At 37.6% G+C, this 24,290-nt stretch overlaps 1 protein-coding gene across 1 annotated transcript in view; it reads left to right on the top strand.

Moving 5' to 3' along the window:
• LOC128690943 (nucleolar protein 9) overlaps positions 1-24,290 on the top strand; it is a 68,008-nt gene that overhangs the window by 4,460 nt on the left and 39,258 nt on the right. The window contains exons 4-8 of the mRNA XM_053779735.2: positions 12,448-12,558; positions 16,459-16,705; positions 18,069-18,283; positions 18,554-18,697; positions 21,620-21,748. Of these exons, the coding sequence (XP_053635710.2) occupies positions 12,448-12,558; positions 16,459-16,705; positions 18,069-18,283; positions 18,554-18,697; positions 21,620-21,748 (846 nt within the window). The remainder of the gene's footprint in view (positions 1-12,447; positions 12,559-16,458; positions 16,706-18,068; positions 18,284-18,553; positions 18,698-21,619; positions 21,749-24,290) is intronic.

Raw genomic sequence — 24,290 nt, 5'->3', positions numbered from 1 at the left:
CTTTGCCTCCAAGGACAAAGTTCTTTGTCTCCACAGACTCCTAAGTGCACCACTCACCCTTTTCCCCTCATCAATTCTATGAGTCACCTCATCTCTCATAGACCCATCCACTGACACGTCCACTCCCAAATATCTGAATACATTCACCTCCTCTGTACTCTCTCCCTCCAATCTGATATCCAATGTTTCATCACCTAATCTTTTTGTTATCCTCATTACCTTACTCTTTCCTGTATTCACTTTTAATTTTCTTCTTTTGCACACCCTACCAAATTCATCCACCAATCTCTGCAGCTTCTCTTCAGAATCTCTCAAGAGCACAGTGTCATCAGCAAAGAGCAACTGTGACAACTCCCACTTTATGTGTGATTCTTAATCTTTTAACTCCACGCCTCTTGCCAAGACCCTCACATTTACTTCTCTTACAAGCCCATCTATAAATATATTAAACAACCACGGTGACATCACATATCCTTGTCTAAGGCCTACTTTTACTGGGAAATAATTTCCCTCTTTCCTACATACTCTAACTTGAGCCTCACTATCCTCGTAAAAACTCTTCACTGCTTTCAGTAACCTACCTCCCACACCATACACCTGCAACATCTGTCACATTGCCCCCCTATCCACCCTGTCATACGCCTTTTCCAAATCCATAAATGCCACAAAGACCTCTTTAGCCTTGTCTAAATACTGTTCACTTATATGTTTCACTGTAAACACCTGGTCCACACACCCCCTACCTTTCCTAAAGCCTCCTTGTTCATCTGTTATCCTATTCTCCGTCTTACTCTTAATTCTTTCAATAATAACTCTACCATACACTTTACCAGGTATACTCAACAGACTTATCCCCCTATAATTTTTGCACTCTCTTTTGTCCTCTTTGCCTTTATACAAAGGAACTATGCATGCTCTTTGCCAATCCCTAGGTACCTTACCCTCTTCCATACATTTATTAAATAATTGCACCACCCACTCCAAAACTATATCCCCACCTGCTTTTAACATTTCTATCTTTATCCCATCAGTCCCGTCTGCCTTACCCCCTTTCATTTTACCTACTGCCTCACGAACTTCCCCCACACTCACAACTGGCTCTTCCTCACTCCTACAAGATGTTATTCCTCCTTGCCCTATACACGAAATCACAGCTTCCCTATCTTCATCAGCTTTTAACAATTCCTCAAAATATTCCCTCCATCTTCCCAATACCTCTAACTCTCCATTTAATAACTCTCCTCTCCTATTTTTAACTGACAATTCCATTTGTATATATATATTATATTTTTTTTTTTTTTTTTTTTTTTTTCAACAAGTCGGCCCCATCTCCCACCGAGGCAGGGTGACCCAAAAAAAAAGAAAGAAAATCCCCAAAAAGAAAATACAGTGGACCCCCGGTTAACGATATTTTTTCACTCAATAAGTATGTTCAGGTGCCAGTACTGACCGAATTTATTCCCATAAGGAATATTGTGAAGTAGATTAGTCCATTTCAGACCCCCAAACATACACGTACAAACGCACTTACATAAATACACTTACATAATTGGTCTCATTTGGAGGTAATCGTTATGCGGGGGTCCACTGTACTTTCATCATCATTCAACACTTTCACCACACTCGCACATTATCACTGTTTTTGCAGAGGTGCTCAGAATACAACAGTCTAGAAGCATGCACATATAAAGATACACAACATATCCCTCCAAACTGCCAATATCCCAAACCCCTCCTTTAAAGTGCAGGCATTGTACTTCCCATTTCCAGGACTCAAGTCCGACTATATGAAAATAACCGGTTTCCCTGAATCCCTTCACTAAATATTACCCTGCTCACACTCCAACAGATCGTCAGGTCCCAAGTACCATTCGTCTCCATTCACTCCTATCTAACACGCTCACGCACGCTTGCTGGAAGTCCAAGCCCCTTACCCACAAAACCTCCTTTACCCCCTCTCTCCAACCCTTTCGAGGACGACCCCTACCCCGCCTTCCTTCCCCTATAGATTTATATGCTTTCCATGTCATTCTACTTTGATCCATTCTCTCTAAATGACCAAACCACCTCAACAACCCCTCTTCTGCCCTCTGACTAATACTTTTATTAACTCCACACCTTCTCCTAATTTCCACACTCCGAATTTTCTGCATAATATTTACACCACACATTGCCCTTAAACAGGACATCTCCACTGCCTCCAACCGTCTCCTCGCTGCTGCATTTACCACCCAAGCTTCACACCCATATAAGAGTGTTGGTACTACTATACTTTCATACATTCCCTTCTTTGCCTCCATAGATAACGTTTTTTGACTCCACATATACCTCAACGCACCACTCACCTTTTTTCCCTCATCAATTCTATGATTAACCTCATCCTTCATAAATCCATCCGCCGACACGTCAGCTCCCAAGTATCTGAAAACATTCACTTCTTCCATACTCCTCCCCAATTTGATATCCAATTTTTCTTTATCTAAATCATTTGACACCCTCATCACCTTACTCTTTTCTATGTTCACTTTCAACTTTCTACCTTTACACACATTCCCAAACTCATCCACTAACCTTTGCAATTTTTCTTTAGAATCTCCCATAAGCACAGTATCATCAGCAAAAAGTAACTGTGTCAATTCCCATTTTGAATTTGATTCCCCATAATTTAATCCCACCCCTCTCCCAAACACCCTAGCATTTACTTCCTTTACAACCCCATCTATAAATATATTAAACAACCATGGTGACATTACACACCCTAACCTGAGCCTCACTATCCTTATAAAAACTCTTTACAGCATTTAATAACTTACCACCTATTCCATATACTTGCAACATCTGCCACATTGCTCCTCTATCCACTCTATCATATGCCTTTTCTAAATCCATAAATGCAATAAAAACTTCCCTACCTTTATCTAAATACTGTTCACATATATGCTTCACTGTAAACACTTGATCTACACATCCCCTACCCACTCTGAAACCTCCTTGCTCATCCGCAATCCTACATTCTGTCTTACCTCTAATTCTTTCAATTATAACCCTACCGTACACTTTTCCTGGTATACTCAATAAGCTTATTCCTCTATAATTTTTACAGTCTCTTTTGTCCCCTTTCCCTTTATATAAAGGGACTATACATGCTCTCCGCCAATCCCTAGGTACCTTCCCCTCTTTCATACATTTATTAAACAAAAGTACCAACCACTCCAACACTATATCCCCCCTGCTTTTAACATTTCTGTCATGATCCCATCAGTTCCAGCTGCTTTACCCCCTTTCATTTTACGTAATGCCTCACGTACCTCCCCCACACTTACATTCTGCTCTTCTTCACTCCTAAAAGATGGTATACCTCCCTGACCAGTGCATGAAATTACTGCCTCTGTTTCTTCCTTAACATTTAAAAGTTCCTCAAAATATTCTCGCCATCTACCCAATACCTCCATCTCCCCATCTACTAACTCCCCTACTCTGTTTTTAACTGACAAATCCATATTTTCCCTAGGCTTTCTTAACTTGTTTAACTCACTCCAAAATTTTTTCTTATTTTCATTAAAATTTCTTGACAGTGCCTCTCCCACTCTATCATCTGCTCTCCTTTTGCACTCTCTCACCACTCTCTTTACCTTTCTTTTACTCTCCATATACTCTGCTCTTCTTATAACACTTCTGCTTTGTAAAAACCTCTCATAAGCTACCTTTTTCTCTTTTATCACACCCTTTACTTCATCATTCCACCAATCACTCCTCCTTCCTCCTGCCCCCACCCTCCTATAACCACAAACTTCTGCCCCACATTCTAATACTGCATTTTTAAAACTATTCCAACCCTCTTCAACCCCCCCACTACTCATCTTTGCACTAGCCCACCTTTCTGCCAATAGTCGCTTATATCTCACCCGAACTTCCTCCTCCCTTAGTTTATACACTTTCACCTCCCTCTTACTTGTTGTTGCCACCTTCCTCTTTTCCCATCTACCTCTTACTCTAACTGTAGCTACAACTAAATAATGATCCGATATATCAGTTGCCCCTCTATAAACATGTACATCCTGGAGCCTACCCATCAACCTTTTATCCACCAATACATAATCTAATAAACTACTTTCATTACGTGCTACATCATACCTTGTATATTTATTTATCCTCTTTTTCATAAAATATGTATTACTTATTACCAAATTTCTTTCTACACATAGCTCAATTAAAGGCTCCCCATTTACATTTACCCCTGGCACCCCAAATTTACCTACTCCTCCCTCCATAACATTTTTACCCACTTTAGCATTGAAATCCCCAACCACCATTACTCTCACACTTGATTCAAAACTCCCCACGCATTCACTCAACATTTCCCAAAATCTCTCTCTCTCCTCTACACTTCTCTTCTCCAGGTGCATACACGCTTATTATAACCCACTTTTCACATCCAATCTTTATTTTACTCCACATAATCCTTGAATTAATACATTTATAGTCCCTCTTTTCCTGCCATAGCTTATCCTTCAACATTATTGCTACTCCTTCTTTAGCTCTAACTCTATTTGAAACCCCTGACCTAATCCCATTTATTCCTCTCCACTGAAACTCTCCCACCCCCTTCAGCTTTGTTTCACTTAAAGCCAGGACATCCAGCTTCTTCTCATTCATAACATCCACAATCATCTCTTTCTTATCATCTGCACAACATCCACGCACATTCAGACTTCCCACTTTGACAATTTTCTTCTTCTTATTCTTTTTAGTAATCTTTACAGGAAAAGGGGTTACTAGCCCATTGTTCCCGGCATTTTAGTTGACTTTTACAACACGCATGGCTTACGGAGGAAAGATTCTTATTCCACTTCCCCATGGATATAAAAGGAAAATTAATAAGACCAAGAGCTATTAAGATAAAAATCAAAGAAAACTCAGATGAGTGTGTATAAATAAATGTGTACATGTATGTATAGTGTGACCTAAGTGTAAGTAGAAGTAGCAAGACATGCCTGTAATCTTGCATATTTATGAGACAGACAAAAGACATCAGCAATCCTACCATCATGTAAAACAATCACAGGCTTTCGTTTTACACTCGCTGGGTGGTTGCTGTCTACCAACCTACTACCTACAAAAAAGCCTATATATATATATATACACACACACACACACACATACATACACACATATACATACACACACATACATACACACACACACATATACATACATTATGTATATTTTAACAAGTCGGCCGTCTCCCACCGAGGCAGGGTGACCCAAAAAGAAAGAAAATCCCCAAAAAGAAAATACTTTCATCATCATTCAACACTTTCACCTCACTCACACATAATCACTGTTTTTGCAGAGGCGCTCAGAATACAACAGTTTAGAAGCATATACGTATAAAGATACACAACATATCCCTCCAAACTGCAAATATCCCAAACCCCTCCTTTAAAGTGCAGGCATTGTACTTCCCACTTCCAGGACTCAAGTCCGGCTATATAAAAATAACCGGTTTCACTAAATATTACCCTGCTCACACTCAACAGTTCGTCAGGTCCCAAATACCATTCGTCTCCATTCACTCCAGTCTAATATGCTCACACACGCTTGCTGGAAGTCCAAGCCCCTAGCCCACAAAACCTTTACCCCCTCCAACCTTTTCAAGGATGACCCCTACCCCGCCTTCCTTCCCCTACAGATTTATACGCTCTTCATGTCATTCTACTTTGATCCTTTCTTTCTAAATGACCAAACCACCTCAACAACCCCTCTTCAGCCCTCTGACTAATACTTTTATTGTGTGTATGTACTCAATTGTACTCACCTAATTGTGGTTGCAGGAGTTGAGTCATAGCTCCTGGCCCTGCCTCTTCACTGGTTGCTACTAGGACACTCTTCTCCATGAGCTCTATCATACCTCCTCATAAAACTATGTATGGATCCTGCCTCCACCACCTCCCTTTCTAGGCTCTTCCACTTCATGACAACTCTGTGACTGAGGAAATACTTCCTAACATCCCTGTCTTCAACTTCCATTTGTGACCTCTTGTTGGTGTGTCCCATCTCTGAAACATCTTGTCCCTGTCCACCTTGTAGATTCCTCTTAGTATTTTGTATGTTATGTCCTCCTTGTCCCTCCTGTCCTCCATTGTCTCCAGGTCAATTTCCCTTAATTAACCTCTCCTCATGGGACATGCCCCTTAACTCTGTGACTAATTTTGTTGTAAACCTTTGCACTTTCTCTAATTTCTTGACATGCTTGGCCAGGTGTGGGTTCCAAACTGGTGCTGCATACTCCAGTATGGGCCTGATGTACATTGTGTGTGTGTGTGTGTTTGTTTTTATTTATTAACACATCTTTAAAGATAAAGATTTTGTTTTTGTAAAAGTTACAATGTGTAATTATAATTTTGGTTTGCTAAGTACAAAGAAAGCCACTATCATGCTTGGGCAGTTTGGTCAGACTAATCCTAGTACATAACAACTACTTAAATCTAGACAAGATAAGGGTGGTTAACTTGTATTAAAATCTTTATTTAATCTTAATACTAATGCGAGGTAATCAAGGCGGAGGTTTATGAGAATAATAATCATCTTGAAGTTGCATATAATAAAAAACAATATTACAAATTATGGTTCAAACTAATATTTTATGGATTGGCAGATGTTTAATAGACTAAAGGTTATATAATATATCTGGGAGAGTTGCTTCAAACTGATTAGAAGTTGTTTTGGTTGGTTTGGTTAGTATTGAGAGATGAGATGATTTTTAAGACAAGTCCTAAATTTTTAAGTAGTCAGGGGATCCTTTACCTGTTCAGGTAGTGAATTCCAGATCTTCGGGCCCTTTGTGTGCATTGCATTTTTGCATAGTGTGAGACTGATATGAGGGATGTTGAAGAGTTCCTTATGCCTTGTATTGTGACTGTTCGTTCTGTTGTAGCTATCAAGGAGAAGTTTAAGTGGAGGGTTTATATTTGAGTTTAATGTTTTGTATATGTAGTAGGCACAATAACATAAAATGTATGTCTTGTATATTTAGTAAGTTCAGGCTTTTGAAAAGTGGTGGGGTGTGCTGTCTAGCACAGGAGCTGGTAATCATCTGCACAGCAGCTTTTTGTTGGGTTATTAAAGGTTTAAGGTGGTTGGCTGTGGTTGATCCCCAGACAGATACCATAGGTGAGGTAGGGATATATTAAAGAGTGGTATAGGGTAAGGAGTGTCATTTTGGGTACATAGTATTGTATCTTGGATAGGATGCCTACTGATTTGGATATTTTCTTGGATATGTGCTGGATTTTTTTTTTTAACAAGTCGGCTGTCTCCTACCGAGGCAGGGATGTGGGAATGAAATTTAAGATTACAGTCAAGGAGAAGACCTAGAAATTTGCCCTCAATGTGTCTTGTAATAGGGGAACCATTTATCGATGTATTAAGTTGGATATTTAACCCTTTCAGGATCAGCAGGCCTTCTCCTAAACTTGTTCTCAGGTCGGAAATTTTTCGGAAATTTTTTTTCTTTTCTTATGAAATGATAGAGAATCTTTTCCCGATCATAATGACACCAAAAGTAAGAAATTTGATGGAAAACTTACGGAATTATGCTCTTGCGAAGTTAGCGGTCTCGACAATGTTTATGCATCGGCGATTTCGCCTACTTTGAGCCCTATTTTCGCCCAATTCCAATGTACCAGTCGACAGAAATCATAACTATTTCGCTAGAACTCTATTTTTTCTATCAAATGAGTACAAGAAACCACCCATTTACCAATTTCAACTATCCAATAAAGTGGTCAGAAATTGGCAATTATGCCAATTTCACACAAATTTCAAAAGATGCCAATTTCCAAATAGGGCCTAGAATAAACAAGACAGACATTCCTGGCACTAAAATAACATTTCCTCTGTTCATTAGTCACATCCCCAGGCCTCTCTTACATTTCATTTGCTTTCCACTTTGAATTTTTATTCTCACAAAAAATATAAGATTTACTGTTATGCAGTGTACTGCATTAGTGTAGAAATGATATAAATAATATCAGCGCACTTGTGAAAGAATATTAGACTCGGGAGTTGATGTGTATTGGACGCGTAGCATGATTTGTTTACTTTTGAACTTTGGCAAAAATCGAACATTTTTGCTACTTTGAGCTCAATTTCAAAGTACTTTTCATTCTGAAACCAATCAAAATCATCTCAGCTTCTGTAATATGTCTTCCATTCTATAAAATGTGACCAGGAAAACTAGGATACAACCATAAATAGCATATGAAAATACACTGCAAAGTCACTGTTTTAAAGCAAAAACACAGTCGGAGTTTTTTTTCTCATTATGCACTGTGTTGCAGGATTTTTTCTTATACTGTGCATACTGACCACATAGACCTAGTCTTTCATATGTAGGCCTACCAGCTTCCTCTTGCTAGGTTTGAAGGCGCTAGAATTTATGCACACTAGTACGGCACCAACCCTGACGTGCAAGCCGTACTAGTACGGCACCAACCCTGAAAGAGTTAAAACTCTGTTTCCAAACAGCATGAAGTATGTTTTGTCTATGTTGAGAGTGAGTTTGTTGGTCATTATCCAAGTATATATTTTTAGCAGCTTGTTGTTTACAGTGTCTAAGTATAGCTGGGTTTGAGTGGGAGTAGACATAAATAGTGTCATCTGTGAATAGAACTGGTTTAAGGAGTTGAGATGCATTGGGGAGATCATTGATGTAGATGAAAAAGATGAATGGGCCTAGGAGACTACCCTGGGGCACTCCGACAGCTACAGGCTGGATAGTGGAGTTGACTCCATTTACGTAAACATAAGGTAAGATTTTAGGTAATCGAGGGAATGTCCTCTGTGGTCCACTGTATCAAATGCTTTCCATATGTGAATGAAGAGCTCCAGAGGATTTTCATTTTTATCGAGGGTTGTATATATTAGAGCATTTGTATAATGGCATCATTCATACTTTTTTTTTTATCTAAACCCAAACTGGCAGGGGTTAAGTATGTTGTTGGATATAAGATAGGAGTAAAATCGTTTGTGTATTACTTTTTCAAATATTTTAGAAAGTAAGGCCAAGTTTAATATAGGTTTATAGTTGTTCAGATCAGTTGGATTACCTCCTTTAACCCTTTTGGGGTTTCGGCCGTACTAGTACGGCTTACGCACCAGGGTTTTTTACGTACTAGTATGCATAAATTCTAGCGCCCTCAGATCTAGCAAGAGAAAGCTGGTAGGCCTACATATGAAAGAATATAAAAAATCCTGCAGCACACAGTGCGTAATGAGATAAAAAAAACTTTGACCGTGTTTTTGGTTTAAAACAGCGACTTTGCACTGTATTTTCGTATGGTATGTATTGTTGTATTCTAGTTTTCCTGGTCTCATTGTATAGAATGGAAGACATTTTACAGAAATTGAGATGATTTTGACTGGTTTTACAATGAAAAGCACCTTGAAATTGAGCTCAAAGTAACAGAAATGTTTGATTTTTACCAAAGTTCAAAAGTAAACAAATCATGCTAAGCGCCCAATACAAACTGGTGAGTCTAATATCCTTTCACAAGTGCGCTGATAGTATTTATACCATTTCTACACTAATGCAGTAGTCTGCATAACAGTAAATCTTATTTTTTTGTGAGAATAAAAAATCCAAGTGGAAAGCAAAAGAAATGTAAGAGGGGCCTGGGGATGTGACTAATGAACAGAGGAAATGTTATTTTAGTGCCAGGAATGTCTTTCTTGTTTATTCTGGATCCTATGTGGAAATTGGCATCTTTTGAAATATGTGTGAAATTGGCAAAATTGCTAAATTCTGATCTCACTATTGGATAGTTGAAATCGGTAAATGGGTGGTTTCTTGTACTCATTCGATAGAAAAAACGGAGTTCTAGCAAAATAGTTATGATTTTTGTCGACTAGTACACTGGAATTGGCTGAAAATAGGGCTCAAATTGGGCAAAATCGCCAATGTGTGAACATCGTCGAGACCGCTAACTTCGCGAGAGCATAATTCCGTAAGTTTTCCATCAAATTTCATACTTTTGGTGTCATTATGATCGGGAAAAGATTCTCTATCTTTTCATTTTTTTTTTTTTTTTTTTTTTTTTTTTTTTTATTTTTTTTTTTTTTTTTTTTTTTTTTTTTTGAAATTTTGGCGAACCTGAGAACAAGTCTCTGAGAGGGCCTGGCAACCCCCAAGGGGTTAAGGATTGGGGTAACCCTTGCTGTCTTGAGTATGAATGGGAAGGTTGAGGACTTTACAGATTTCTTATGGTGTTGCAATAATGGGTGACAGCACATGAGCAGGTATTTTATATATGAATGGTGGCTAAGTTATTTAGATCTCCTACTTTGTTTTTTAATGATGAGGGAGACCTCAGTAAAATTAGTTGCAGCTAGATATAGAGTACAGTGGATCTCCGCTTTACGATCAGCTCCCAATGCGACCAATTATGTAAGTGTATTTATGTAAGTGCATTTGTACATGTATGTTTGGGGGTCTGAAATGGACTAATCTAATTCACAATATTCCCTATGGGAGCAAATTCGTTCAGTAATGGCACCTGAACATACTTCTGGAATGAAATAATATCGTAAACCGTGGGTCCACTGTATTTGGGTAGTTGCCAGTGAGGTAGTCTTTCAGCTAGGTATTTGAGCTAGGAAATTTGCTTGCTAGCTTTGATCCTACAGTAGAGGAGAAGACATTAAATTTGTTGGCTGTGTTTGTAGGCTGTATGTGAGGTTCATCTGGTTTAGTTAAGTTTATCTCTGTTTCTAGACAGTTTTCTAGAGCCCAAAATGTTGGAGAAGGTTTGCCAGGCCCTTTTCATATCACCTTTTATTTCAATAAATCTATTTTCATAAGATGTACATTTGCCTCACTATCCTTGTAAAAACTCTTCACTGCCTTCAGTAACCTACCTCCTATTCCATAAATCTGCCACATTGCTCCCCTCCATCCACCCTGTCGTACACGTTTTCCAAGTCCATAAATGTCACAAAAACCACTTTACCCTTAGCTAAATACTGTTCACCTATATGCTTCACTGTAAACTCTTGGTCTACACACCCCCTACCCTTCTTAAAGCCTCCTTGTTTGTCTTCTATTCTACTCTGTCTTACTCTTATTCTTTCAGTAATAAATCTACCATTCACTTTACCAGGTATACTCAACAGACTTATTTCCCTATAATTTTTACACTCTCTTTTATTCCCTTCGCCTTTATTCAGTGGAACTATACATGTTCTCTGCCAATTCCTAGGTACCTTACCCTCTTCCATACATTTATTAAATAAAAGAACCAACCACTCCAAAACTGTATCCCCACCTGCTTTTAAAATTTCTATCTTTATCTCAATCAATCCCAGCTGCCTTATCCCCTTTCATTCTACCCACTGTAATTTTTTTTTTAACACATTGGCCATTTCCCACCAAGGCAGGGTGACCCAAAAAAGAAAGAAAAAAAAAGCTTTCATCATCATTTAATACTTTCACCATCTTTCTTACATAATCGGTGTCTTTGCAGAAGCTCTCAGATATGACACTTTAGATGTCACTCCAAACGGCGAATATCCCAAACCCCTCCTTTAAAGTGCAGGCATTGTACTTCTCATTTTCAGGACTCAAGTCCAACTAACCAGCGTCCCTGAATACCTTCACAAAATAGTACTCTTCTCACACTCCAACACTTCATCAGGTCCCAAAAACCATTCGTCTTCATTCACTCTTATCTAACACGCTCGTGCATGCTTGTTGGAAGTTTAAGCCCCTTGCACACAAAGCCTCCTTTACACCTTCCCTTCAACCTTTCCTAGGAAGACCCCAACCCCGCCTTCCTTCCACTACAAAGTTATACACTCTCCAGGCCATTCTACTTTATTCCATCCTCTCTAAATGACCAAACCACCTCAACCTGTCTTCAGCCCTCTGACTGCCCAGAGAGGTACTACCGTTCTGCCAAATGTGTGTAAAGCGGAAACCTGTAATTGTTTTACATTATGGTAGGATTGCTGGTGTCTTTTTTCTGTCTCATAAACATGCTACTTTTACCTATACCTAGGTCACACTACACATTCATGTACAAACATATACATATATACACACCCCTCTGGGTTTTCTTCTATTTTCTTACTAGTTCTTTTTCTTGCTTCCTTTTATCCCCATAGGGAAGTGGAACAGAATTCTTCCTCCATAAGCCATGCATGTCGTAAGAGGTGACTGACATGCTCCCAGCATGTCAGCCGCCTCTTCTGTATACATTACTAAAGTTAAAACGAAACTTTTTGTTTTTGGGCCACCATGCTTCGGTGGGATATGGCCAGTTTGTTGAAAGATGTATATGTATATATATGCATGCACATACATACTGTATACATTGTCATATATTGAGTTTCACATTTCATTATTGCATAGCAACTTAAATGCTTTGATAATATTTCTTATTTTAATAGAAAGGTGCAGTGCAAAAGCATTTTGAGGAAACTGATGGAGGAGAGATTAAGGAGAATATAGTAGCAGTCACAGATGAACAACAAGAAGAATTCAGCAAATTCATGCACAAGGTAAGAATGTCAGGCTACCTCAATAGGGTAGAAAGATTGGACCTAAGAGAGAATAGCTTTCACACTTAAATGAATATAAATTGTGTAAAGAAGATGGTATCACTTCAATCCCTGTGCACCAGCACCACTATAGATTATAAATACAGGGGAACCATGGTTGCTGAACGAACTAGTTGTTGAACATATCGGTTTTCGAACGAGGAATTCGGCCCTGGTTTTCATATGTGGTCTTAGTTGTTGTCCGACAACACTTGGATCACGTGATCACCAGAGTCCACAGCGTGGGTCTCAGTCAGTATAGCAACTAATGTGCATGCTGTAAACATCTCTTGAGCTCTTGCTGTGTATCTTGTGGAGGGAATTAAACCAGAAGTACGAAATTTGATGGAAAACTTAATGAATTATGCTGTTGCAAAGTTGGTGGTCTCGGCGATATTTACGCATCAGCAATTTTGCCCCCTTCGAGCCCTATTTTTGGCCAATTCCATTGTTCCAGTCGACCAAACTCATAGCTATTTCACTAGGACTCCTTTTATTCTATTGATTGAGTACAAGAAACTGCCCATTTACTTATTTCAGCTACCCAGTAGTGATCTAAAATTCCTAATTTGGCCAATTGCACACGAAATTCAAGAAAGGCAAATTTCAAAATAGGGTCCAGCATAAACACTGCAGACATTCCTGGCACTAAAATAACATTTTATCTGTTCATTAGTCATGTCTCCAGGCCCCTCTTATATTACTCTTGCTTTTCATTTTTAATTTTTATTCACAAAAAATAGATTTACTGTTATTCAGACTGTACTGCATAATTGAAATAATTGTATAAATAATACCAGCTCATTTGTGAATGCATATTAGACAAACCAATTGACGTGTATTGGACGTGTGACGTGATTTGTTTACTCTTGACAATGGCAAAAATTGAACATTCCTACTACTTTGAGCTCAATTTCAAGCTACTTTAAACCATTGAAAATTATCTCTATTTCTGTAATATATCTTCTATTCTATCAAATGAGATGAAGAAAATGAGAATATAACCATAAATACCTTACAAAAATACCTTCAAAGTCGCTGTTTTAAACCAAAAACATGATCTCAGTTTTTTTTCCTCATGCACTGCGTGCTGCAGAATTTTTTTTTATACTGTGCACACTGACAATGCAGACCCATTCTCTCACGTGTAGACCTACCAGCTTTTTCCCTCTAGATTTGAAGCTGCCAGAATTTTACCATTAGCTCTCCTCTGACAAGTAAGAGGCAGTTAAATTTTCATTTACTGTGCAGTATTTCAGTTAGATTTTCATTAGTATTCATTTTTACAGTTTCCATGTTCTGTATAGTTTTATACATTGTTTTATGTAGTAGTCAGTACATTATTAATTTATTATTATATTGTCATTTTTGATCTGGAATGGATTAATTCTATTTGCATTATTCTTTATGGGAAACACTGGTTTGGTTGTCAACCATTTTTGTTGTCGAACTGACATCCGGAGCAAATTAATCCTTTGACTGTTTTGGTCGTATATATATATACGTCTTACAAGGTACCGTGTTTGACGTATGTATACTCATAAATTCTAGCGGCTTCAAATCAAGCAGGAGAAAGCTGGTAGGCCCACATGTGAGAGAATGGGTCTGTGTGGTCAGTGTGCACCATATAAAAAAAATCCTGGAGCATGCAGTGCATAATGAGAAAAAAAAAAACTGACTGTTTTTCTGTAATTAAAATGCTGATTTTGTGGTCTATTTTTGTATAGTATTTATGGTTGTATTCTCGTTTTCTTGGTCTCATTTGATAGAATGGAAAACATTATAGAAATAGAAGTGATTTTGATTGATTTTACTATAAAAAGAACCTGGAAATGGAGCTCAAAGTAGGGGAATGTTTGATTTTTGCTGATGTTGAAAAGTAAACAAATGATGTTATTATTCAATAAATGTCCAACTAGCCATTCTAATATGTAGTCATGAATGGGTACAATTATTACAGTATTGCGGTAGTCTGCGTAACAGTAAATCTTCTATTTTTTGTTTGAATAAAAATTCTAAATAGAAAGCAAGAGTAATATCAGAGGGGCCTGGAGACATGACTGATGAACAAAGAAAATGTTATTTTAGAGCCAGGAATGTCTGTATTGCTCATTCTGGACCCTATTTTGAAATTGGCATATTTTTTAATTTTTGTGAAATTGGCCAAATTGCAAATTTCTGACCATGTTATTGGGTAGTTGAAATCAGTAAATGGGCAGTTTCTTGTACTCAGTCGATAGAAAAAATGGAGTTCTAAAGAAATAGCTATGAGTTTGGCCGACTGGAACAATGGAATTAGCCAAAAATAGGGCTCAAAGTGGGCGAAATCGCTGATTTGTAAATATCACCGAGGTCGCTAACTTTGTGAGAGCGTAATTCCGTCAGTTTTCCATCAAATTTCGTTTTTTTTTTTGGTGTCATTACAATCGGGAAAAGATTCTCTATCATTTCATAAGAAAAAAATAATATATTTTTTTTTTTAAATTTTGCAGCACAAGGAGACACCTCAGGATTGGGGGTTGTGACAGTCAAGGGGTTAAGTTCAACAACCAATTTTCCACTGTATTGAAAGGCAGATGTTTATGTAATCCTTTGATCATGATAGGCTCTACTGCATCCACAAATGATTTTCCACTTTCTACTGTGTAGTACTTGTTGTAATTAAAATTTCTTGGATCAAATCTAATTGCCTCATTTTTTGGTTGCTGTGTGATTGCAAGGGATTTAATTTTTTCCAATTTATAATAATATTCCATTTTGGGTTGTGAATTTTGTTCAGCCACTAGGTTAAATAAAAACAAATTATTGAGCTGATATTTATTCAGTATATTGTGCAAGAAAGGTATAAAATACCGACAGTATGAAAGTTTAAGACACATGTGCAACATCTGGATATCTTTATTGTAGACGTTTTGCCATCCAGTGGCTTTGTCAATACAGATTCTAGGACATAATTAGAAGACAGTAGAACTATATACAAAAGATGAGGTAATCAGTCCCTCAGCCTTGGAGTTAGTGTTCACAGCATTGTGGTGGTGGAGAATCTGGAGCAAAGGCAAGGAGACTGGCGGTTATATAGGTGTCAGTGGATAGGGACGTGTAGCAGACGAGGGCATAGTCACTGGTAGGCGGGATTCCCCAGTGGAAGTAGGTCCTACCCAAAGGGATGGGTTAGTTGTAGTAGCTGTGAAGAAGGTCTTGTAGATGTCCTCTGAACCAAGATTCCATGATGTTGCAGTGTCTGACAAGTTGTGTAAGAAAGGTATAAAATACCGACAATATGAAAGTTCAGACACATGTGCAACATCAGGATATCTTTATTGTAGACATTTTGCCATCCAATGGCTTTATCTACTGTCTTCTAATTATGTCCTAGAATCTGTATTGATAAAGCCACTGGACGGTGATATGTCTACAATAAAGATATCCAGATGTTGCACATGTGTCTGAACTTTCATTCAGTATATTGTACTGTGTACATTTACCTGTTGATGAGAATATAAGCAAACTTAATGAGAGTGCAGTAAATTTTTCTCTTTTTCAATAAACTGGCCCTGTCCCACTGAGGCTGGGTGACCTAAAAAGAAAAATGAAACTTTCTCTCTTAAAATTTAGTAATGTATACAGAAGAAGGGATTACTAGCCCCTTTCTCCTGGCATTTTAATCGCCTCTTATGACACGCATGGCTTACGGAGGAAGAATTCTGTTCCACATCCCCATGGAGAGTGCATTAATCATCCTTGTTAATTGAAGTCAGGTCTCTCTTTTCCTTGGGCTTTAGTTTTTTGTTCATTTTATTGGAAGATGTTACTTTTGAAGAGATTTAACAGTGTATAATTTTTGGTGTTTTATCTTTATAGGTTGGAAGATTTGTTTACAATAACTTAGAAGACTTTGTATGTCATACCTATGCCAGTCATGTTGTACGGTCAGTGTTAGAAGTATGTTCTGGTGTGGAAATTCAAGATGCTGTGAAGAGCAGCCATCGATCACAAACTAACCATGCCTTGCTTAAAGATGAGGGGAATTTCCTGACAGTTCCATCAGTATTGAAACAATTAGTGCAGGATATTGCTATCAGATTTACTAAATTACCAAACCTTTCAGGTAAGCTCATCTATTTTCCATATCTATTCAGTATTGTAATTTCATTGAATAAAGTACTGTTGTTCCATGATACAATACATGATATATCTCTGTGAAACAAGTTAATGAATTAAGAGAAATAGTTAATTTATTTTCTAACATGAATGTTTGTTAAGTAATATTACAGTATTCACATTTTGTTCACCTTTTTAAAAATGATACGTTTATCTGTTTTGTTATTGGTTCCATGGATCATTACCCTTATGATCCAGTCTTAGACTAAACCTAAATTGGAAAGGAAATATTATAGAAGAAGAAGTAAAGTGTTGTAAAATACTTATATTATACCATACTAAATGTAAGAAATAACCCACACACTGGAGAGGACATTTTAGAGGATGTTTCAGTCTGTTCTAAAACATTAAGTCACAAATGGGGGTGATAATGGCACTGGTGTCAGCACACTTCTGGCTAGATAGCAGTTGGGTGAATTTTTTTTTTTTTTTTTTGGGGGGGGGGGGGGGGGGGGTTGCCTTATTTTTGTGTGATATGGCCAGTATGTTATAAGAAAAAGGTAAAGAGTAATGAATGAGAAAACAAATTACTTCTCAAGAGGATAGTGTAGCTTGGTGCCTCCACCTTGTACTATCACACATTCGTCAAGAGGCTCATGAAGAGTGCAGAAAAGCAGAGCACTGAGGTAGGCCCTCTGGCCAGAGCTAGACTACAAGGAAATATACATGAAAAAAGTCAGAAGATAGGAAAAATGAAGGAAATTCAAGAAGAAGGATTAAGAGAAGATGTAAAAGCGATAAGGTCAGGTCAAGTCAAGTTATGAGTATTCTGAAGATAAGAGGATTTAATAATGTATTGAGAACAGTAGACATGAACTAAAAACAAACCCTGGACCAAGGTGCATGTTAGGAATGTTCAGTATAAGTGATGATTTAACAAGTTCTTTTCTGATATATTAGTTCCTTGGTCTCTCTTCTAACTTTTTTAACCTTCCCTCTTTCTGACCTGACTTCATTTAACCTTCCCTCTTTCTGACCTGACTTCTCTTCTGATTTTCTCTCCTTTTTCTTGCTCAGTTGTGAGTTGATAGTATTCCGGAACAGACAGAAATGTTGTTTAAAAGTTTTTTCACCAGTGTGTGCATTTGTGAATTAGTCCAGTGATGGTACTGTAACTTTTATTATTCTTTACTGAAACTAAGTTGAAGTTATTCATTTTTGTGAGACAAAGAAAAAACAAGCAATCCTGCCAGAGTGCTAAATATTTAACAGGCTTCTGCTTCTTCTTATGGCTGTGCGGTTGTACAGTATCTTTGTGGGGCGTTGCCATCTTCTAGCCTATTACCTATTATTTTTTTCATATTTTCCAGAAATAATCTGTAGTGATTCTGGTTCAGCTGTGTTGCAATCTTTGCTTCTGGTGCTGAATGATGTCGAGGAGACACTTTGTGAAACTTTAGTGGCTCATATTCTCCAACATGGTTTTAATGGAGTCAGTGCTTTCTACGAAGACAAATTTGAAGTAGGTACGCAAGTCAATATTCCTCCTCTGTTCCAAGACAACCCAGCCACACGCCTACTGGAGGTATATTGGTGTTCCTTTGTTGGATTATGTTTTATTTGGTCATTTGCATCAGTAATTAAATTTTAAAATATGATCAACATCTTTCTCTCAGCATTTTACCCTTCTATCCCTTGCTCTTCATATCCCTTACTTATTCTGTGTGCTACCCTACCCTTTTGTCCTCCCTTCCCTTTTAACTAGCTCTCCTCCACTCCCTTTTTATGTTTTTAATACAATAATAAAGATTGTAATGCATATTTAACTAACATTATACTTGACATTTTTAATCAGGTTGTGGTATTGTGTTCCACAAGTAACCAGCAGATTGAGATCTTTCAAAAATACTTCAAGGGCCATATGGCAACATTGGTTCAGCATCACTCTGCAAATTTTGCTGTACAGAAGATTCTCTCAGCTTGGAAGGAAAAAGATACGGTATTTGGTTTGTATTTTGTTCAGTACATTTTTTTCCTAATTGTGCAGATAAAGATAACTTTTAGAGATATTTCAGTTAACTTTTTTGCTCATATTTTGTATTATCTAGGTAGTAGGTTGGTAGACAGCACCCACCCAGGGAGGTACTACCGCCCTGCCAAGTGAGTGTAAAACAGAAGCCTGTAATTGTTTTACATGAGGGTAGGATTGCTGGTGTCTTTTTTCTGTCTCATAAACATGCAGGATTTCAGGTACATCTTGCTACTTCTACTTGCATTTAGGTCACACTACATATGCATGTACAAGCATTTATATACATACACCCCTCTGGGTTTTCTTCTATTTTCTTACTGGTTTTTGTTCTTGTTTATTTCCTCTTATCTCCATGGGAAAGTGGAACAGAATTCTTCCGTAAGCCATGCGTGTTGTAAGAGGCAACTAAAATGCCAGGAGCAAGGGGCTAGTAACCCCTTCTTCCGTACAAATTACTAAATTTAAAAAGAAAAACTCTCGTTTTTCTTTTTGGGCCACCCTTCCTTGGTGGGATACAGCCGGTTTGTTGAAAAAAAAAAAAAAAGTAACTCAAATTTGTAGATTATCTTTCTTGAATTGATGGTTATATTGACTTCGTAAAATGTTACTAAAACAAATGTAGCCTTCAGAATGTATCTTGCATATCATTACAGGGAGCTCAAAATCACAGATAATAAGTAAATATAAGTTACATTTGAGATTAATCTTTGGCAACAGCTCTCTTCCAAATCTACATCTGTTAGTATATGGCCTTGTAGCAAAACAGTGATATTAAGAATTAAGTTGTATTTGTCATAATTCATTCATTATAGTTCTTCTTTCAACAAACCAGCCGTATCCCACCGAGGCAGGGTGGCCCGAAAAGAAAAACAAAAGTTTCTCTTTTTAAATTTAGTAATTTATACAGGAGAAGGGGTTACTAGCCCTTGCTCCCGACATTTTAGTCGCCTCTTACAACACGCATGGCTTACGGAGGAAGAATTCTATTCCACTTTCCCATGGAGATAAGAGGAAATAAACAAGAGCAAGAACTAGAAAGAAAATAGAAGAAAATCCAGAGGGGTGTGTATATATATGCTTGTACATGTATGTGTAGTGTGACCTAAGTGTAAGTAGAAGTAGCAAGACGTACCTGAAATCTTGCATGTTTATGAGACAGAAAAAAGACACCAGCAGTCCTACCATCGTGTAAAACAATTACAGACTAACGTTTTACACTCGCTTGGCAGAACGGTAGTACCTCCCTGGGCGGTTGCTGTCTACCAGCCTACTTCCTAGAATTCATTATAGTTCTTCTTCTTTCAACACACCGGCCGTATCCCACCGAGGCAGGGTGGCCCAAAAGGAAAAACGAAAGTTTCTCCTTTTACATTTAGTAATATATACAGGAGAAGAGGTTACTAGCCCCTTGCTCCCGGCATTTTAGTCGCCTCTTACAACACGCATGGCTTACGGAGGAAGAATTCTGTTCCACTTCCCCATGGAGATAAGAGGAAATAAACAAGAATAAGAACTAGAAAGAAAATAGAAGAAAACCCAGAGGGGTGTGTATATATGTGCTTGTACATGTATGTGTAGTGTGACCTAAGTGTAAGTAGAAGTAGCAAGACGTACCTGAAATCTTGCATGTTTCTTCTTCTTTCTTTCAACACACCGGCCGTATCCCACCGAGGTGGGGTGGCCCAAAAGGAAAAACGAAAGTTTCTCCTTTTACATTTAGTAATATATACAGGAGAAGGGGTTACTAGCCCCTTGCTCCCGGCATTTTAGTCGCCTCTTACAACACGCATAGCTTACGGAGGAAGAATTCTGTTCCACTTCCCCATGGAGATAAGAGAAAATAAACAAGAACAAGAACTAGAAAGAAAATAGAAGAAAACCCAGAGGGGTATGTATGTATATATATGCTTGTACATGTATGTGTAGTGTGACCTAAGTGTAAGTAGAAGTAGCAAGACGTACCTGAAACCTTGCATGTTCATGAGACAGAAAACTGGACACCAGCAATCCTACCATCATGTAAAACAATTACAGGCTTTCGTTTTACACTCGCTTGGCAGAACGGTAGTACCTCCCTGGGCGGTTGCTGTCTACCAGCCTACTTCCTAGAATTCATTATAGTTATTTCTTATTAAAAAATTTTCCATTCAATTTCATTCATTTAGTAGAGAGCAGCATAGTATATTCCCATTGTTTATTTAGAGCCAGTACTCAAGTAGAGCATGTTAAATATGTTTAGAAGTTTATGTTCTAGCCATCTTTAAAATGTATACGTAATTGATTTTTGCTTCTATTATGACCTAAAGTACTTTTATCATTACTGAATGTTGTTTTGTAGAGTTAGCAGTATCACATGTGCAGTACTTGCTATTTTGTTAGCCAGAGAGGTTACTGTTGTACTATGTAAATGCATGTACTCGATAACAGGCTGAATCAGTGTCTATTAAGCTTATCTTTATTCACATTGCAAAATCAGTGTAGTCCAAATGGATTTTCTTTTAATCCTTACAGTGTACAGTATAAAATTTTCCTTCTTTCACATAATTGAAAATAAGCATCTGAAATGCAACACTCAGTACCATTACATAATACAGAGGGTTAAGAAGTACAGAAGCAAATGGATTGATGTGATGCATAGACATGTGACATTCAAGATAAGTACCTACTGCTTTACATATGAATATTCAAATAGGAAACTATAACTTCAGCATCTTGTTATATGCTGGGAGTAGTGCTTAGAGATACCTCCTCAGTCACTACTGTGATTGAACCACATCTATTTTAATATAGTAATAGTTTTGTGTTCAACATTAATCTCAGTTATTTATCACACTACCTTGTATTCAGATTACCTTTAATATTTTGTATAAAAATCACATTTTCTTTCAGTTTTCGGATGTGTTTGATGAAGTATGCGAATCCCTTTTAGGAGCAGCTGGGACAAATTATATGGGAGTAATTCATGCATTTACCAAGGCTTGTTGCAGACATACTAGATACCAATGGACATGTGTGAAGGTACAGTACTGTATGATTTTAATTACTGTAAAATCTTGCTGGCTAAAATAGAGCAATCTCTTTGCTTAAGGCAAAAATTACTAAATTTGTTTAAATTTACTAAAAGTAGTTCAATATTTAATAAAATTGTTCATAAGTATGGTTCAGGTGTTGTTCCTCATACAAAATTGAACCAGTTGGGGGCAATTCTTGAAAGAGTGAATATATTAATTACCATATGAAATCAGTTATGGTACAGTACCAGAGTAGGCATCATAAATATGTAAGCACTTAAATAAACATAATGAGAATGCTCACCATAAAATATTTTAAAAATAAAATGCTGATTTTTTTTGGGTTACTCTCCTAAACTAGTATTTCGTAGGATCATCCTTTGTTTTGATGCATTCCTCAAGTCTCCTAGGCACTCACGAGGTTAAGTTATGGAGGATAGAAGAGTCAGTACCCTCCTACACTTACTTAATAACACTAGAGCTTGAGGATAGAGGACACATTCATGCCATGAACCTGATTCTGAATAATGTTTCAAATTTAAATCCAGTGAGTTACCAGGCCAGTTATTAACCCTTAAACTGTCCAAATGTAGATCTGTACTTGCACGCGTAGCGCTCCGAACATAGATCTACTTTTTTTTACATAAGAAACAATGTAAAATCGAACATAGATCTACATTTGGAGTGCTACGCGTGCAAACATAGATCTATGTTTGGACATTTTAAGGGTTAAAGAATGGAATCTCTGTCATTTGGCCTGTCTTTTATGTCTTTGGCAATATGGCAAGGGGCACTGTTTTTGCACAAAAAAATTTTGGCTTTGCACTTCTCAAAATTGTCAGGCAAATAGTCTGATAAAAGCACTAAATACCTGCTTTTATTCATTGAAATATTCTTTTCTAGTATCACAAACTCCCCTAAACTGTGGTAGCTACAACACTCCCAGACTATGAGGGAGGCAGGGTGCTTAATAAGTTTGTGTATTTAGGAGCGAGACTACGTGACTTTGGTTTCCTCTGTACACGTTCACAACTTCCACCAACTGTTACATAAAAAATGACTTTGTCACTCAGGACCACTGACTTCCACTTTTCCTCATCTTATTTAATGTATTTCTTGCCTAAAAACCACTGTTGGCTTTTACCTTAGCAGCGAAAAGTGGCTTGCACACAGCCCTGAAAATTTGATGTCCTAAGTTAATGTGCAAATGGTGTTGTACTCTCCTGTCACTAAACTTTTCTAGTAATTGGGAATTTAATTTCTTAAATTTGGGCATGGTTAATGTAGGATCATTCTCCACTTGTCATTTAACCACTTTGGTCTTTGCTTTATGACCAGAATCTCCACCTCACCACTGTTGTTTAAATGTCTCGCCCTATTTCTGTATAGCCATTACAGTAGTCCACCAAATTCTCAGGGGTTATGTTCCAAGACTACCTACAAATTTGGAAAAATTGCGAATTCTGGACACGGTTAAAAAAATGCCTATAAATTCATATTTTTACAGTTTAAACCCTAAATATGCCCCAAAACACTTTAATTCATTTTCAAACTCGGCTTCATACATCACCTTTGTAAAGATAAACCCGTATACAGTACTGTACTGCTATGTCTCCTGCAGTGCTAGAACGTAAAATACCGATGTTAACTCCCATATGTACTGTAATTCATGCAAGCCTGTTTTCTTTGGTATACTGTAATTCATGCAGCCCCATTTTTTTTTGGTATACATATGGTAAATCAACACACCGGCTGTATCCCACCGAGGCGGGGTGGCCCAAAAGGAAGAACGAAAGTTTCTTCTTTTACATTTAGTAATACAGGAGAAGGGGTTACTAGCCTATTGCTCCTGGCATTTTAGTTGCCTCTTACAACACGCATGGCTTACGGAGGAAGAATTCTGTTCCACTTCCCCATGGAGGTAAGAGGAAATAAACAAGAACAAGAACTAGAAAGAAAATAGCAGAAAACCCAGAGGGGTGTGTGTATATATATGCTTGTACATGTATGTGTAGTGTGGCCTAAGTGTAAGTAGAAATAGCAAAATGTACCTGAAATCTTGCATGTGTATGAGACAGAAAAAAAAGACACCAGCAATCCTACCATTGTGTAAACCAATTACAGGCTTCTGTTTTACACTCACTTGGCAGGATGGTAGTACCTCCCTGGGCAGTTGCTGTCTACCAACCTACTACCTAACATACAGTAAATATATGGTAATAATTTAATTTAGTTAGAGTATTATATTTTATATGGAAATTTTGCAGAATTTACATTAATATTTATGTTACAAAATTATTAAATTATGTTTTCCTTAATGTTTAGCATTAAAATGCATAAAAATTTTTATATTGCCACCAAAAAAAAAAAAATCCATGAGTTTGCAGGGATTTCCGCGAACAATTATTAGTTAGGTTCTAAGGAAAAATCTGTGAATTACTGAAGCTGCGAATTCGGAACCACGAATTCATGGGGGTCCACTGTATTTTCACACACTCACAAGCAGCAGTTTCACTTTTTTTTTTTTACTTGCTTTATGCAAGTGTCAT

Source organism: Cherax quadricarinatus, chromosome 24 (genome assembly GCF_038502225.1).
Source record: "Cherax quadricarinatus isolate ZL_2023a chromosome 24, ASM3850222v1, whole genome shotgun sequence".
In the NCBI taxonomy this organism is placed as follows: domain Eukaryota; kingdom Metazoa; phylum Arthropoda; class Malacostraca; order Decapoda; family Parastacidae; genus Cherax; species Cherax quadricarinatus.
This window is presented reverse-complemented; position numbering and strand designations above follow the sequence as displayed.